The 18569-nt window shown below is 39.7% G+C and overlaps 1 protein-coding gene across 2 annotated transcripts in view; it reads left to right on the top strand.

Annotated features, from left to right (window-relative positions):
* The window catches only part of Cers6 (ceramide synthase 6), a 283700-nt gene that overhangs the window by 223610 nt on the left and 41521 nt on the right, over nt 1–18569 (top strand). For both annotated transcript variants that reach the window (XM_013518781.1, XM_005393276.2), the window contains exons 7-8: nt 15063–15191; nt 18282–18388. In XM_013518781.1, the coding sequence (XP_013374235.1) occupies nt 15063–15191; nt 18282–18388 (236 nt within the window). The remainder of the gene's footprint in view (nt 1–15062; nt 15192–18281; nt 18389–18569) is intronic.

The following is an 18569-nucleotide window of genomic DNA, read 5'->3' as shown; positions in this document are numbered from 1 at the left end:
TCGTGCACTTGACGTTAGAGCTAGTAAGCCTTTTATAACTCATTGCCTTTTTATTGGTTCCTCTTTGCTTAGTGGGAATTAGGGATGCTGTCAGAGTCATAAACATTAATTAAAGGAAGGGTAACTATCCTCGGCTTCTAGAAGCTTCATCCTAGAAAGACATTGCTGTAGTAGAAGTCAGTGAGTCTCCTCTACTCACTTGAGCTTTCCCATGTGTATGAAGCCTGACTTTTCAGTGAGCCAACAGAGCTCAGGGAGTTGTATTACTAAAAGTCACATGACTGTCATCTCAGGTGTTTTTGTAGGTGGACTAGCTTTAAAGGTTGAAGCGTATACTTCTGTGTGGTTGTTCACATACTTAGCATCAATGTAGAAAGCATCTAGGAAAAGGATAATTTTACAGTGAGGTTTGTAGAACTGATGCTGGGCCTATAAATATGGTCACTGTTTAGAAATTGATTATATACTGTTTTCCAAGTTGACACCAATAGCTTTTTGTATATGTCCAGAGCCTCTTTCTCCTTCTATTGGTCAGAGTATTTTTATGTATTCCTGGCACAGCTAGCTTATTGTAGTTGCCTCTATAATGTGGGGATTTGGCCACTACCAGACATGCTTATGAGTCAGCAGAGGTTTTAATAAGAGCCTTTCCCTCTGCTGTGATCCCCTTTCAGAGAGCTGTAGCTCTTGCCTTTCCCCTTCACAGCTATATGCCTTGGTCACGTTCTCATTGCCGAGACACGGTACCTGACACCTACAGACTAAGGGAGGAAAGAGTTACTTGAGCTCCTGGTTTTCAGAGGTTTCAGTCCAAGGCAGAAAGGGTGTGGGAAGCACGAAAGCTGCTCCCATCATGGTGGCCAGGAACAGACAGGGGAAGAACCAGGGAGGGGGATAGACCTGCCTCTTCCAGCCAGAGCCCCTCCTCACATCATGTCAGCCCCTGCGCTCCAGTCTCCTCCCAAAAGCCCCCTGTCTGAGTGCGTGATGTAAACTGTACTGCTTGCTGCCTGGCCTCATGGGTCCTTGGTGGTTCTGGCCTCCTTACTCTCCTGCCTGGAGGAGCTGCTGCTCCAGCCCTCAGTGATAACTTATGGTGTGTTCTGGTTGCCGGATACACACATTCTCTACCTTCTTCATCATAACTGAACCTTCTAAAAGCAGTTTGCTTCTTAATCATGGAATATAGATGTTTCAAGGTGTCATTGGCAATAAAGTATGGGAGCCACCTTCTGAAGGCTGTTCCCAAGATTGTTCCTGGAGGGCTGTCGAAAATCTCTGTGGTCCCCTATTGAATGGCACTGAGCTTGAGTGGCCATTTTCAAAGAGGGTCCAGGATTTATGAACGTTGGATTGGAATGCATGCCTCAGACTCTGACTCTGTATCTTAGGTGAGCTTTGGAGATCGTTTTCTTGGACTGGTTTCATGAGTCTTTCTAAAATGACTTTTATATTCACAAACTCTTCTTCACCATTTTTAAGACTCAGGAGTTTAAAAATGAGGAGAGAATTTCTATTTCCACATTGCCTCTTGGTTGTTTGCAAAGTTGATATTTATTTGGTCAGTGAGAAGACATACACAGTTATTGTTACACTTTTTTTTGCAGGGGGACTAACCAAGACATAATAGACTTATGATTTAAATATATGCTACAAAAATATATAAGCTCTTGGAGGGGTTTCTCCTTTCTTTGCTCTTCTTTACCCTATTCCTCTCTCCTTCCTTTTGTTAAAAAATTAAGGTATCTTCTTAAAACAATAGGCATATTCTTGGTATTCAGTATTGTTTTAAACATTTTCTATTTCCCAAGGCTCAATTTTTGTTAAAGTACTATCCTTCAGCACCTGTTCACAATGAGCGTTTCTTCTGCACATCCAACATTTCTCTCAGGGAGGCTAATAAATACTGTTGTGTTGAGCTCCCAACAGCTTGCTTATGTCTAAACCTTGTATCCCCTTTAACTAAGCTGCTGTTTGGCTCAGAAGTGTGGGCCCTTTGCCAGTAGGTCCTGTACATGTCCAAGAAAGCATCCTTGGCTGAGTAACAGGGCCCGGCTGGCAAAATCAACTTGTTTTCTTGGTCTTTAACCTGAAGAAAACATCACACCTTGTCAAAGATTCCTGACAGAGAAAAGCATGATGATCAAGTGTGCAAAGAACCTTACTGACAAGCTTGTATGTGGTTTGTGGTAACTTTTTGCAGAGAATAACTGGTATCCACTACCATGAGTGCTTTAGCTGCCTTTTGGAGCCCAGCCATGGTCCAGGTCTTTTCTGTAGGGTAAAGGAAAATGCATGCTTTAATCTTCTTACAAGGATACATTATGGCATAGGTCTCAATAAAATAAAGTACATGAAACTGTCTGGTACAGTGCCTGATAGAGCTTAGAATGGTACCTGGCACATAATCAAAATTTGGTTGAGTTGAAGCCTTGTGTCTAAATACACAAACCCAAAACTAGTGCTCACTGATTTTTAATTTTTTGTCAGTTAAATTTGACAAAATAATTATAAAGAAGAGCTAATTTAAGGTTGTTATACAGCCGGGCATGGTGGCACAATCCTTAACCCCAACACTCTTGGAGGCTGACACAGGAGGATTGTAAGTTTGAACCCAGCCAGGCCAACTTAGCAAATTAGTGAGATCATGTCTCAAAAAAATAAAGGGCTGGAGATGTAGCTCAGTGCAAAGGCCCTGGGTTCAATCCCCAGTACTGGGGGAAAAAAAAAAAAGAATATTGCTAATACTTTGTTTTTCTTTGGAAATTTATCATCATTAATTAGCAAAAGACATTTTAACAAAAGCAAAAGAGAAAAGACATAATTATTTAAATTTATCATTATGAAAATGTTTGTTTTTCTCATTTTTTCCCTCTACTGGAGAAAACATTATTATGGGCAATGTAGCTTAAAGGTGAAAATCATAGTTCTAGGGTCCATCTCCCTGCCTGGCCATCAAATTGTGCCAACTTTCTATCCTCAGACACATCTAAGATTGTACTTGTAAGCACCCCCACATCTTTCCCTTCTTGTGATAGAGTGGGGCCATGCGACTAGTAGGCTGTAAACAGTTGGCTTACACCAGTTCTGGGCTCATTGCTGCTGTGAGACCCTCTATAGAGATTTCACTTTCCCTCTATACACTGGTTGGTAACAAAGATAAAGGCTGCTCCATCAGCTCAAGACCCTGCATGACTCAGGACCCCCCACCCCGCCCATAATAACATGTAGTGTAGTATGTAAAAGAAAGTCTTCCACCGCACCTCTGAGATTTAAAAACTTTGTTATCACCCCAGAAGTAGCTTATCTTGACTGGTGTCACTATTGTTAATAATATGCCTCATTGGCATTTCCTAAAACAACGTGTGGAAATAATTTCTCCAAATCAGCAGTTCTGAAGGTGTGGTCTTGAAATCTGTGGTGATCATCAAGACTTTTTCAGAAGGTTTGCAAAGTCAAAACTGTTTTCATAATGGTACTGATGTATCCTTTGCTTTTGTCACTGTGTGAAAATTCACATTGAGAACGCAAAGCTGAAAGTGAGAAAATTGCTGGCAACAGTACTATATTGTACTAGTAGTTGTTCATTGCCACACACTTGCAGGGAGAAAAAAAAAGGTTAGTTTCATTTGAAAATGCCCTTGACGAAAGAGTAAAAAGTATTTAATTCTAGTAAATCTCTATTCTTACATAGACATTTAAATGCTTTTTGTGTGACAAAGTGGGCAGTAGACATAGACAATGGTAGCATCATAATATACCTCACAGTGTCTCAAGAACAATCCTGTGCATTTAGTTCTTTGTATTATGAGCTAAACAAACTGCTTTTTTCCCCATTGAAATCCATTTTTACTTAAAAGAATGGCTGACAACCTGTGTTATTCCAACCGTACTCTGCGGGCATTTTCATGAAAATGCAGAGCAAGTTTGTCCAGTTGTTTAAAGAAAAGCAACTGACATTATTTGCCCTTGATAAAACTTAAGCTTTCAAGCAAATAATAAATGTTTGGAAAACTTATGACTATCAGTGAGAGCTTGACGTGTTTTCAGTACTTAGACTTTTCTCATGAGATTTTTATTGTATAGAAAAGCATATCGTTAAGTTAGTGAACCATTATTTTCTAAATGATTAGTGTGCATGGCAGTCTAAAATCACATGTGAGCAAAATATGTATTCAAACAATAGGACAGGCCAATGGATTTTAATGCAGTGAAATATGAACTATATTGATATAATTTTAGATTCTACATTGGAATTCACCCTGAATAGTTTCTGACTTGTCAGTTTTTGGTACAGTATCAAAGAGGAATACCCACCCACAACCATCCAAAAAAAGGTATTAGGGTGCTCCTCCGCTTTCCAAATACCTGTATGTTTGATACTGGATTTTTGTAAAGTACTTCAACCAAATCAACGTCTGGCAACAAACTGAGTGAATACATGCAGTTGTGAGACTCCAGCTCTTTCGCATTAAGCCAGACATTAAAGAGATTTGTACCAATGTGAAACAATGCCAATCTTCTCATCAATTTTTTCACTGTTATTTTGGAGAAATATAATTGTCTTTCATAAAAATATTTCCTGATACGTTCTTATTTTAAACTGATAAATGTCTTCTAATTTTTTCTAAAAAAATCTTTAACTATAGTAAGTACTAATAAATAGGATCCACATGAGCAAATGCTCTTATCCTCAAAGAGTTTTAAGAATATGAAGTGGTCCTGAGACCTAAATATTTGAAAATTGCTGGTCTAGGGTCTTTCCTGAGGATGTGACTACCAGGCAGCGCTTCAGATTGTGTCAGCAAGTCCTTTCTTTGCTTAAAAAGCTGAAATCACAGTAGCTGACATCTGATCATCTGAACGGGTGGAAAATGATGTAGAACTCTCCCTGTGTAACCTCAGGCCACTACTTGTTGATACCCTGCACCACTTAACCTTTCTTTCACAGACAGGCGAAATTGCTCTGTCTCCCTATGATTGAAAGAAAATATTCCACCCTCGAATAAGTTTAGGTTTATTTCAAAGCAGATCATCCCTGACTCTTAGGCTTCCATCCTGTTTGTTTTTCTCTACTGTATCTTCAGACTACTGTATCTTTACACTCTAGGGAAGAAGTGACTCATTTTAATAAATTGCATCCACGCCCCAGAGCAGCTCAGCCCCACGCTGTATGCAGGCTCCGGAGAGAATAATAGAACACTTCACAGGATAAGAAACATGTTTTAAGGGAAAACTTGGTGGAATTTCATTGAAAGCCTGCTTTAACTAGTAGCTTTCTCTGACCATCATCTGTCCTACAGCCTTGCCAAGGGAGAGTCTGTTAGTCTCACAATCAGATGACTGTCACTGGGTGCCCTGGGGCTGTACACACACAGCCAGATTCTGCTGCTCATGGTACAGGAGGGCTCAGCCTGGAGCCTGTGTGCTGCTGAATTAAAGAGGGACCCACACCCTGGGAGGCAGGCATTGCCCCTGGAGTCCCACCCTCTCTCAGGAGGTACCACTGGCCCCCTGGAAATTCCTCTTTCATTCAGGAAGTTCATTTATTTAGCTTCTTCTGGAAAGTTCCTCTCAAGTCATCCTCAGGGTTTGGGGAAACACCCTGTCTGGCTCATTATAGCTGTCTTCCTGGAATCATGAACTCCCCCTCCCCCCCGCCGGGTTCTACCCTCATAAATATCAGTAAGTCCTGCTTCTGTCCTTCCCTTCGGCCTCCTAAGACGAGGTGCTCCCCAAGGCCACGCCTTGCACCATGGCTCTTGATTCCCCATCTCATGCCATCCTCCGGGAGTGTTCCGCCTTGTTCTGCCTGTCAGTCTCCCACGTAGATGTGCTTTCCGAAGTGCCCCTCTTTGCTGCCTTCTTCCCCACATTCGTCTTTCCTCCTCATACCTTTCTCTCTGAAAGGCAGCTGATTGTGGCAGTGAGTAGCCTGAGCTCTGGAGTCGCACAGAACTACATTCTCATCTGGCTTTAGTCTTGGTCACTGTATAGCATTTTTGTGCCTCCGTTTCACAGCTGTAAAAGGAAATTCAAAGCAGCACTTGCTTAATGGGGCAGTGGTTGAGAATAAATGACACTGGCGCATAAGAATTAACGGGCAAATTAGAGGACAGTTAGGTGTTTGCCAGAGTGGGGCTTGGAAAAAACTCAAACATCCCGAACAACAACAAAAAACCTTCACGGCCAGAGAGCTGCCTGGAGGTAAGACGCTTAGAGTAAATTCTACGGCTAGAGCTCTGGTGTTTGTGAGTTGGGGATGCTCAGGCCGCAGAAGGAAGAGGGGTAAGAAGGGAAAGAAGGCCGACGCCCAGAGTAACAGTTCCCCTGAGCTCCTCCCTCCTCTCCTCCCTTGCAGCGCCAGCCCAAACCTGTTGACCTGGAGGAGTCTTTTTCCACCTTCTGTCTAAAGCACAAAATTCAGTCTTTGATTGCCCGTTGTCATTTTGGGCCTTGAGACCTTCAGTACAAATGAAGATGATAGCTTTTGTGGCCTGCAATCTAATTTTCATTGAGTACAGGCTGCCCCCTACTGATCATTCTGAGTATTTTCCACACTTATGTCTTGGTCTCATAAGCTGTTGCCATTGCCTTTGTCCCAGAGATACTGCAAAAGATGGAATTTAGTCTGTTAACCAGGCGTCATTTCCAATTGTTAAATGTTTCAGACGTGACCTTCCCCATGAAAAGCCATGCAAACTAGTGTGAGTGGACCAAGGGTAAACACAGCCCAGGAAGTCCATATAAATCAGGCATTTGGGTTCCAGGCGCTTGTGACTCAGCAAGGCTTGAGTGATATGAAACTTGTGAGGAGCTAAGGTTCAGTGAGAAAAATGACATGTTTGTATAATTTTAAAAATCTACATCACTGCAAGCAGCGTGCGTCTGGAGAGCCTGCTTTTGATGGGGAAGGGAAGGAATTGACTTGGGGGCATCACAAATCAAGGCCGTGCTCTGGCCAGGCCCACCGGAAGCGATTAGGAGCACTATCGCTTTGTGTTCTGTTATACAAATAAAATTTTATTGCGTCCTTTTTCACTGTAATAAAATCAACTAAAGATTAAATATTAACTAAATAATTCACAGTAGTCAAGATTATGAGTCCTTGATCTCGAAACAGGACAGTAAATGTTACACAGGAGGAAGACTGGGGAGACTCTGCCTCCACAGCAGCTCCCTAGTTCGTTTATATCTGTTTCTGAAAGCCATGAAGCAGCACATCTAGCAACAGAGAAAGCAACGCCGAATCCAGACAGACAGCTCTTGTTTTTAGAAGCTGTGGAACAAACCCTTCCCTTTCAAATTGTCTTGAATTGTAGTTGTAATTGATCATGAGACTTTCAATGGAGGAACCTACCAGAACCCTTTATTTATAACTTATTTGAATTGCAAGGGTAACATTGAATGGGTTAGTTCACAAAAGCTATGAAACAGAAACCCCTTATACACCTTTTGTCAGAAGAAAATGTGGTAAAGTTGGCCAAAAGCCCATGCAATTACCACATCTCATATGACATGACTAAGTTTCCTATAATATGCCCTTTGATATGAGTCTAGAATAGGGATCCTAACAGTTTACTGTGAAGGGCCAGATAATATTTTAAACTTGTGGGTGCTGCAGTCTCTACTGCAACTGCTCACCTCTGCCTCTATAGCAAGAAAGCTGCCATCAGGAAAAAAATAAATGGGTGTTGGGGTGCTCCAATAAAACTTTATTTAGAAATAAGCTTTTTTGCTTTTCTCTCTTCCGAAGTTGAATGACCTGATGTGCACATTTGGTGAACAGTGGGGATGTCAGATTTCAGGGTGGCTCAGAGAAACATTTAAATCACTTCAGCACACATTTTTAATCATTTTGATAATAGCCATAATTAATGAAGTCTTCAACGAATTAATTTCCTAGCAGTTACTTTTTAAGAATGATATTTATGTGTAGCAGTTTTCTCTCTCATGTACTGAAATCTATACCCTTTTAGTCCACAAGTGGAGAAAATCTAATCTTTTGAGGGGAATCTTGAAATAAATTTGACTCTCGATTTAGCATGGCTTTTATCCAGATTAAATTTTAGAGAAAGAAATAATTTACTCATTACTGAAAAGACTCCTCTCCTTTATAATCTGAAAAACACTTCTCAAAGGAATCCTTCCCAAATTTTCCCATATTTACCCTACGATACATAAGCTGCACATGAGAATAAAAGTGAATTTTAGTTAAAATTTTCAAAAGCAGTATTTGAAATGTCATTTTTAGGAGCTGGGGATTTAGTCAGGGGCACAGCGCCTTCCTGGCAAGTGCAAGGTCATGAGTTCGATTCCCAGTAGCAGAAAAAGCCAAGCAAACAAACAAACAAAAAAAAAAAGAAATGTCATTTTTAAATGATTCATTTAACTAATTCTCTTTATAGTGAGCCAAACTTCAAGGCCAGTTGAAATGTGACAGCCGGGAAAATTAGAGACTACAAATACCCAGAGGTTGGCATTTATATCCCATCGTGTGCTAGGAAGAGAAAGGCATACGTTTCTTCAAATTATACGATGTGGGACAACTCTGAATTGACAGATTTCAGTACTTCACCCTCCATATACTTAGTCATTGTCTCAAAACCTAAACAGTTTTTAGTCTCTTGCTTCTTTCTTTGATTTTGTTTTGTTTTAACCAACTTGTTGAAGCTTTGGAACTTCTGCTACTTATTTAGAAACATTCTTAAGCCAGGACAAACCAGCTAACAGTACTGTTATGAATTGTTGGTACAATATCTCCGTTATTTGCTTGAGTGATGTATTTTGGTTATAACATTATTTTTAATATTACATTTTGTTGGTGCTTTATTTAGAGGGTTATTTTTCTGTTTTAAAAAAGGTTTACTTATACTGTTAATCAAGATTTTAACAACCCATTTCCAAAGGCTGAAAATCTATTATATTTTCATATGCAGTCAATGGAAAAACTGCTTCACCGTGATTATTTTTGGTGTACATAACTGTTGCCTGACCTCCTCACCATCTGTTTATTCATTTTGGAATGGAGATAGAGCCCTAGTGGCCGCCTCCCTCTCCCATTGCCAAGTTACATACCGCAAGTCCATTTCCTCACAGACATCCTTCTCTGAGCATCTGAATTTTACTCCTACCTTGTGAAATCCTTAATGAAGAGAAAGGAAACTGTTATTGATCTCTGGAAAGAAGAGTATGTTGAAAATAGTAGACATTCTTATGTGCCTTGGTGGTTCAAAGAAGAAGCCTACGTGGGGCGGGGCGGGGTGGGATCTTATCCTTACTGTAGTTGCCAGTTAAACGAAATCAGCTTTAAGCGGTGATGGTGTCTTTCTGTTTCTGAGAAAGTTTGAAAATCTGTTGAATGGGGAACCTAGTCCTAAGCACCTGATTTATAGTCTTATGAGTTAGAGTGCAAGTTCATTAACTACATGTATTACTTTTATTAAATTCAGCAACGCTCATTCATTCTGTGCACATTTGAATAAGGGCTTCAGGATCACGGTCTGTTTAATCGCTGCTACAGAAAATGAAGGAAAACATTTTCAGCCTAAAATAATACTCTTTCAGCCAAGCCTGTGCCTGCTTCTCCCTGATCACTTTCCACAGTTATAAATACGAGGATGGAAATTTTCCACACGGTATTGATAAAATCCGAAATGACAGTTTTGTTTAGAAATGTTATTTGGGGGGCTAGGGATTTAGCTCAGCGGCAAAGCGCCTGCCTGGCAAGCGCAAGGTCGTGAGTTCGGTTCCCGGTACCGGAGAAAAACCAAAAAAAAGAAAAAGAAAAAAAAAAAGAAATGTTATTTGGACCAGCTTTGGTGCTCACTCCAAGAAACGTGTCAAGGTGAGAGGGTGTGAACAACAAAACTCATGACTGCATGGCTTTCATTAGAGGCATTTCACCGTGTATGATGCTTTCTGAAGCAGAAATGTAAAAGACCAATTCCATTATTCATGCCTTTTTTATATTCATACAAATATGACTCTAATGAAAATTGGTCTACTGCTATGGGAATCACTGTGAGTCCCACAGTAATAAAACAAATGTTTCCTAGGTCCAGGGGATTTGTATGCAAAAATCATCTTCGCAGAGCAAACTTTGTCTAAAAACCAAGGCTTTTATTTTCAAAGGAACCTTACTTTATTCGAGGACATTGTGTTGATGTTTATATCAGATATGCATTAGGAAACAATTATAAAATGGTTCTAATCCTCTGTAAGCATTTTAATCTATTTATATTTATTCATTCTAAAATTAAATAGAGAAAAAACTGCTTTTCAATGCACTGAAAGCATCATTCAGGGCTGAACAATAGGAAATGTGGAGGTATTGTTCTAGTTAGGTACTCAGCTGGTTAGACTTCAAAATTTGTGTGTTAAGCATGGGAAAATATCACGTCATTGAACTGTTGAATTAAGCACTGTGTGATTTAATTATATTTAGGAAACAGTTTAAAATATAAGTTGATAAATTAGCTCCAGTTTAACTGAGCTATTGTTTTGAAGCAGCTATTATCTGGGAGAACAATGTACACAAGGTGGTAGAACCTAATAAATAATAGCTTGGAGAGAAAAGGTTTCATCTTCCAGTGGAAACTATTACTACCACAACTTTTACTGTATGCCTAAGGCATTTTGATATGGTCTACTTTTAATGATTTAGGAAAACCCACGATAAACACAAAAATGTCAGAATTGCAGAAGTAGCCCAAACTATGAAGTTGCACCTGCATGTAACTACTCCTTAAACTCAGAGCATAATCATAGTTCTCTGTCTGCCAGGGACCTCAGAACAGATACAAATATGGTTCCGAAGAAAGGAGCATAGATGAGGTCAACAGATGGTGTGGATTCTCAGTATGTAGCTCAGATTAGAATTAACTAATGAAGCAGCACAGGTGATTCTTCTGACTGTGCTCTCGTCATCAATGCAGCCTGACTAGTGTGGGAACTACATTAATGGAAAGTGAGAGAAATACTTGGATTTCATTCAAAAAAGTATCTGATAGTGTTTAGGGAACTAGTATCCTGTGTATCTCAGTAATAAATGAGCATGGATGGTTATCCATAAATGTTAAGCAATTACCAAGGGAGGAAATTGTGCACAGTTCCAGTTAGACATATCTGTTTAAGTTGACTTTTCAAATCCCAAACTGTAGTGACTGCAACAGACACTGAACAGAGGATGGGTGTGCATGTTCCTGCTTGCGTAGCATACTCACCTCCCACCCCAGCTAGGAAATTAGTAGGTTAAGCTTCAAACGCTGTCTCATTACTGCAGCTAGCAAGCCTAGAATTATAGAATTGACAACTTTAACCTAATGTACTTACTGTGCCCATGAGGAAATTGATCCTCTTACCAAAAATTACAAAATTAGTTGGAATCTGGGTTCCACGATGGCTTGCATGCAATATACTCTCCATAATCCTCCCTTAAGCTAAGCAAAATGCATGTCTTCTTGAAGAGTTTAGTCATGTCTATAAAGACGCTGGTTTTAACTTTATTGAACTTTTGTTTTAAAGTACAAATGAGCTTAACCACAGACAAACTCACCCAAAAGTAATTGTTTACTTGAGTGGAACTGGAGAATAGAAATTAGAAACACATAGCTGTCTGAGTGTGGGAAAGATGGCCAGAGAGCCAGGATAGATCAAGACAGACTCAGAAGTGTCTCTTTCACCCTTAGGGACCAGGGCAGAAGCCATGAGAGCTAAATGGGTGCAGAGAAAGAACAAGGCACCTCCAACCTGAGGAGGCACCCAAGGGTCTGCATGTTCTCCTTGGGTAAAAGATGAACTTGAATCTCCCTGACCTAGTTGTCAGTGTCAGTGTGAATCAGAAAAAGTCAAAATAGCTTGGTTGGGCACCCAGCAACCTGAGGGCTGTTACCCAGTTGTCTCTTGGGTAATATACCCAATTGTCCATTCTCAGAACAGATGAGGAATAGTCCAGTCCCAGAGGAATGTGAGGGAAGGATGGTGTAATGGTTGATTCATTGTGTCGACTTGAGAAGCTTAAAAGTTTAACTCAGGAGGGGGTCAGGGTCCTTACTTTGCAAACATCCTGAGCTTGTGGAAGAGAAGGCCAGGGAGATGGCGTAGCCGTGGAATACAATATAAGGAAGGAAAAGAGGCTTGCTTCCCCTCCTTTTTGCTCTTGTTGCTTTTACTGTTTTCTGCCACCTTGAACTGTTGAGCTCTGCCTTGCCACTGTGCCTTGGAGCCAGCTGATTATGAACTGAAACCTCCATAAACTGTGAGCTAAATAAACCTTTCTTTCTTTAATTTGGGGTGTCTGGTATTTTGTCCCAGCAACAAGAGAAAAATACCTAAGACAAATGGAATAAGAACTTAGCCCTGTTTGGTGGAGATGACGACAGGGTTTGTTTCTAGAGAATACTTACAAGTGCCTAGAGCTACTCTAATGCAGCAAATAAAATTGTTTTCAGAAATCATTTTATTCTGGACCTCATCATTCCCAATTCATCTCTGCGTACATACGTTACTGAGAATAATTATATACCCGGGATTATCTGGGAGAGTGACTGCTTTCAATTCTCCAAAATTACACTGTCTTTTAAAAATGCTATTGACAGGTAGAAAGAGGCTGGTAAAAAGAAATCTATGTATCATGCTGCCACTCGCCTCAGTTCCTCTGTCACTCCGGCCATGCTCCGTGCTGTTCTTTGAATACATCAGAATTCAAAGGCTGATGAACAGAGCCTTACCTAGGAGCTGCCTCTGCTGGAAATACACTGGCCCACTCGTTGGTAGGGCAATATCGCCACCATGATTATGATGTTTCCTTGTAGCACTTCTTTACCTTCCTGCATACGTAATCATTTATTTATTATCTGCTTTCCCTCACTAGGATATAAAAGCTCCACAAGGACATACATCTTTTGTGTTTTATTTACCTATTTACCCCCGAACCATAGGGCATACTAAACACTTGATAAATATTCTTATCAATGTTGAATAAATGACCACATGAAAATTGACCTCCAAGGATAGTTAAAGAAAAGTCCCATCATATTTAACCTACATGTTGCTGTTTTTCATAACCAGGATTTGATCATAGGTTAGTTGGGGTTTTATTTTGTTTTGTTTTGTTGTGTCTTTTGAGACATGATCTTGCTATGCAGGTAAGACTGGCCTCAAATTCACTGTGTAGCTCAGGCCGGCCTCAACTTTGTAATGATTCTTCCACTTCAGCCTCCAAGTGCTGGGATTACAGGCATGTTCCATCACACTCGGCATTCATAGATAAGTTTTGCAATATACTTTTCATTTTGGTTAATTGCTCTACAGGGGACTAATCTTTCTCAAAAGATTTTAATTAGAGCAATATTAGAGCTAATATTCAGATTCACTCTGAAACACATGTAGATTATAATAAAAATCAGTAAAAGAGACTATAGTAACAGAAGTTCCATGTCATGTCAAACCATGTCCAGATAGTCAGGAAATAGTATCAGAGAAAGAAAGTCTTTTCACTTGGGTGGCTCCCTTGGAATGGGGATGGTCATTTTGGTATTACTTCTCCCCCCAGCCCCTGCATTTTTTTCAATGACTATGAACAGATAATGGTTAAAATTCATGGCTGCTTGTGTAGTGCCTCTCAGAAAAGCCAACATGTTGAGATTCTTATTTTAGTACCCCAGGAAGCATGTTTGGGAGGTAGGATGCTAACTTGAGATGAACATTCCAAGAAATGTGTGAGATAATAAAACCCAGCACCACCTGCCTTAATCTGCTTAGGCTTCTATAAAACAATTCCATAGATTGAATAATTTGTGAAAAACAAAAACTTATTTCTCAGAGTTCTAGAAGTTGAAATATTCAAGGCCAAGACCCTGGCAGATTTGGTATCTGGTGAGGGCCCATTTCCTAATTTATAAGTGACACCTTCTGGTTGCGTCCTCACAAGATGGAAGGGGAAAAGCAGCTCTTCAGGAATTCTTCCATAGAGACACTAATCCTGTTCATGAAGCTTCTGGCCCTCTGGCTTGATGACCTCCCAGAGACCCTGCCTCCTAAACCATCACCTTGGGCATTAGGATTCTAACATAAGAATATGAGGGGAAGATGGACACAAGCATTCAGAGTGTAGCACTGCTTCAAACCTTACAGTGTGGCCCATGGGGCCTTCTGTAGCCAGTGGACTTGGGTCTGAGAGCTATGCAGTGACCTTTCCCCTGCCTGTAGCCAGCTGTCCCTTCAAAGATGCCGCATACTAGTCGAAAAAGCAACCTATACCTTCAGAAATTACAGCCTCTAGTAAACAGAGAAATGGACTAGTTGACCTGTACTGCTCCCTAGAAGATCTTCACAAAGTTTGTATTAGTCAAGTTTTTATTGCTGTAACGAAATACTTGAGGTAAATCAGCTTATTTGAAAGAAGGTTTTATTTGGGCTGCTGGTTTCAGAGGTATCAGTCTACAGGAGGTTGGCTTATGTCTTCTGGCCTATAGTAAGGGAATACATCATGTTGAGAGCATGTGGTGAAAGAAGCTGTTCACCTCATGGCAACCAGGAAAAAAAAAAAGAGAGAGACAGGAAGGTACCAGGGTTCCAGTATGTCCTTCAAAGGCACAGCCCCGGCAGCCTAACTTTCTCTCCTAGCCCCTCTCTTAAAGTTCTGTCACCTTCTATTAGCACCATGGACTGGAGGCAAAGCCTTTAACACATAGGTCTTTGGGGAGACACTTATCTAACCATAGCAAAGTAGTATTTCCTTCTAAGTAGTACCCTTCTTTGCTTGGAATCCTGTGGTCATTCCTCCTACAGTTTCAAATTCTTTGGCTTCATAACAATCATCCTTTATACCTGGCTTTTGTCCCAGTGTTGAGCGTTTTCTCCATGGTCGTTTATCTCCTATGTCTGTCTCACTGTATGGTGGACTCCAGAGGATGGGGATTCCATCTTCCTCATTTGAGTATCCCCCAGTTCTAGGCCTGCAGAGGGTCTCAGTGAGTACTAGTTTATTGGCTGGTGAATGAACGGAAATGTTATGATGTTGCTAAACTCTAACGTGGCTCTGTCTCTTCCTCTGTAAGGACTTTGGCATTATGTTCGTGCACCACCTTGTATCGATTTTGTTGATCACCTTTTCATATGTCAACAATATGGCCCGAGTAGGGACCCTGGTCCTCTGTCTTCACGACTCAGCTGATGCTCTTCTAGAGGTAAGAGCTTTCCTTCATCTTTCCTAATACAAAAACCAGAACTCTCAAGGTCTCCAAGATCCTAAGTTCTTCTGTGTTGTGCTAGATGGTTCTCTAGAAACTCTGGGGTGTTTCCGTTTACTGAAATTAATGAAAATGAGGCTATAGCATATAAGCTGTTCTACAAAGAAGTCGATCATCTTAGCATTCTTTATGAATGGAATGATGAGAACCTGTACTATTTCACACCTTACCTGATTTGTTTTACAATTAAAAGTCATTATTTTGATAGATTTGTGTTATAAATTTCACACTGATTTATCTGAAAATGGTACATAATCTGGTGTAGTTATTAATGGGAACTGTACATCCCAACAAAATTAAATAATGTAGATTTATCACCAGTGTACATGTTTTCCTAGTATTTTTACAATGAAAAGGGTATATGAATTGCAAATTATGTGTAGAAACTGTTTAAAGAATTTATTACTTTCTGTGTGTGTGTGTGTGTGTGTGTGTGTGCATACTGGGAGTGAACCAGAATCCTCGACTAAGCTACATTTCCAGCTCTTGTTTTGCAATTTTTTAAATTTTGGGATAAGATCTCACCAAATCATTAAGTTGCACAGGCTGGGCTTGAACCTGTGACCCTCTTGCCTCCCTCTCCCAGAGTGTAGTGATTAAAGGCTTACACCAGCACACCTGGCTAAGAATTTACTGCTTTAAGAATCATGCTCAACAATATTAGTCATGGCTGAATAAAAGGACTTTTATTTTATGTTAATATATTTATATGAATGGTCAAAATTAACTACAAGAGTACATATTTCAAAGGGTAGAAATGTGTCTTAAAATCTGTATCCCAGTGTTTAAAATTACTGTTGGCCCACAGGTTTGCCACCTTAGTCACATTTATCATTAACTGTAAATATAGAATAGAATTGCCCTCAAGCTATGATCTGTTGCTGCAATATAAGAAAAGTCTGTAACGTTGAATGTACTCTCAGTGCAACTGCTTAAGGTTTGAAGTAGATACCACACTTTGTTAAAACTGGTCCCAAAGGAGCTCTGAGCCTGTGGAGTAGGTGACATGAGCAAAGCTCACCCTCTTGAGTTAAAAAAAAATACATAGACAAGAAGTGATGGCTGAAATTAAGTGGTGGCAGACATTTCCAAGGACTATTTCAAGGACTTGATCCCTCTTGAGTTTTGTGATAGGTGAACGTGTAGAGATGGCAGCTAGTGGCAACAGAGCAGTGCTGGAGTGGTGCTAATGCGCGGAATCAGTGTCATCGTGTTGGAGGCGTGGCGTGAGATTAAAGAATGGCCGCTCAGCAGCAAAGCCTCTACCCCCTTTCCAGAGAGCCACTTTCACTGTGGAAACTGGGCCATGTACATTTTCATAATAAACTTTTTATTAAATTTTAAAAACCTCTAGTCCCTTTCATACTGTAAAACACAAAGATAGCCCTACTGGGCTAGATAAATCAGAAAGTGGTCTGATGCTATAATTTTTAAGGGATTCAAGCTCAACTCTATTCAACATATTTTTTTAAAAGAAGAAATATATTTAACGTGAGGGCAATTCCTTGAAAATTGGTTATCGTTTGGTAAATCCTATAGGCTCAGAAGTAGAAATCTATACAACAAGCTACAGTTTTGAAATTGATCCTGTACAGTCAACCACCTTCAGTGCTTGTGGAAATCCCTTCCATAGTGCTTGGTAGAGACAGGATTCAGAAAATTTTGGTTCAGTTTTATCCAGGAAAGAAAAGAACCCAGAAATCTCAGTCCGATGGCTTAAGCAAGGATTCTTCATTATCTGAATTCTCTTTTGACATTATAAAATTACTCTGAAGAACGTCTAACTAATGAGGTCTTTGAAATAGGACCTATGACCTAGACACTTAGAAAAGTCCATATTTGTGTTTATTTATTAAATACTGATGAATGAATATAAAAGAAAAATTACAGGGTTAGCTAGCTGAAGAAGGCAGAGGATGCTATTTTTTTTAACCACAGTTCATGGGGTTGCATACAAATAGGGGTAAAATTAAGAACTCATATTCTGGCCTCCTATTTAGCTAGTAGATATTTCCTATTAGGAATATATTTCTCTTATAGCTTTGTGCTTTACTTAAAGCTATTAAATTATAACTTCTGAGGATACTGTCCACAATCTTCAAGTATGACTCAACTAATTTAATTTTCCAAGAAGTAGAAAATAATGTTAGAGACACAGAAGATATCTTCAGTCTATAACCGTGTGTAGGTACTGTGCATGCTATGTAAAAATGCAAAAAGAAGTAATCAAGCAAAACTGTTTTCAGTTTCATCTCTTCTTAGAGTCATCTGAAAAAGTGATGGTAGAGAAAGGGACATGATTCCTTCCCAAGTTTAATTTATAATATATAACAAGTAGTTCCTTAAATTACTGTCATAAATTATGAGAGTCCTTCTCGCAGACACTTCGAACATCAGTGATGTTTGTTTAGAAAATGATCCAGTACTGTAACTTTGAAAACTCTACCTAAATGGATTAAATAAGTTGAAATAACATGATCTTGATACTTTCTCATTTCTGGGATGAGACTAAGCCAGGAAATTGTCACTGCAGAGTGCTCCCCGTGCCTGTTGGAAGAAAAGCTATAATTCTAAGTGGAGAGGAAGGCAGATGCAGAAAACTTCCATAGAGTCTGTATCGAGCTTATGGGCTCAGTATTTTGGACTCAGTAATGGTTTAAAGGATTATCTAGCACTTTCTATCTTGACCCATTAATGCCAGATTTCTGTTCTGGCGTCTGGCTTGCTAATATCATCTATAATGCAAAAGTTTCTTATTTTTCTTCTCTGTTTTCCTGAAATCAACCATATAATTGAATTTTTCAGGTTGCTGAATATTTTATTAAATCTGTGACAGTCAGTAGTTCTACTTACAGCATTTCACTCACTTATGGGTAATTTATAAATACTGATGTATGATGCATGACATTTTAAAGTATCAGGAGATTTTATGCATCTGGTATCTTCTAGGGGACTCATGCATATTGAAAGAAATTTTGTCATTTATCAGTTTGACTAAATTAATATAGTACATTCTTTCTTTTACAGGCTGCCAAAATGGCAAATTACGCCAAGTTTCAGAAGATGTGTGACCTCCTGTTTGTTATGTTTGCCATGGTTTTTATCACCACCCGGCTGGGTATATTTCCTCTCTGGTGAGTATGCCGGTCTCCTTTCCATCGAGCCACCCCTAGAAAATAAGTTTTGTGAAACATTTTCCTTTTGAATTTCACTCCAAATACTTAGTAAGAAGTTTAAAGAGAATCAGGGAGGGATGCAAAGGTCAGCTTGGTTTCTTCTTCTAAAAGAGAGTTGCCTCCTTTACTAATATTTTCC

Source organism: Chinchilla lanigera, unplaced genomic scaffold, assembly GCF_000276665.1.
Source record: "Chinchilla lanigera isolate Chin_1 unplaced genomic scaffold, ChiLan1.0 scaffold00048, whole genome shotgun sequence".
Lineage (NCBI taxonomy): Eukaryota > Metazoa > Chordata > Mammalia > Rodentia > Chinchillidae > Chinchilla > Chinchilla lanigera.
This window is presented reverse-complemented; position numbering and strand designations above follow the sequence as displayed.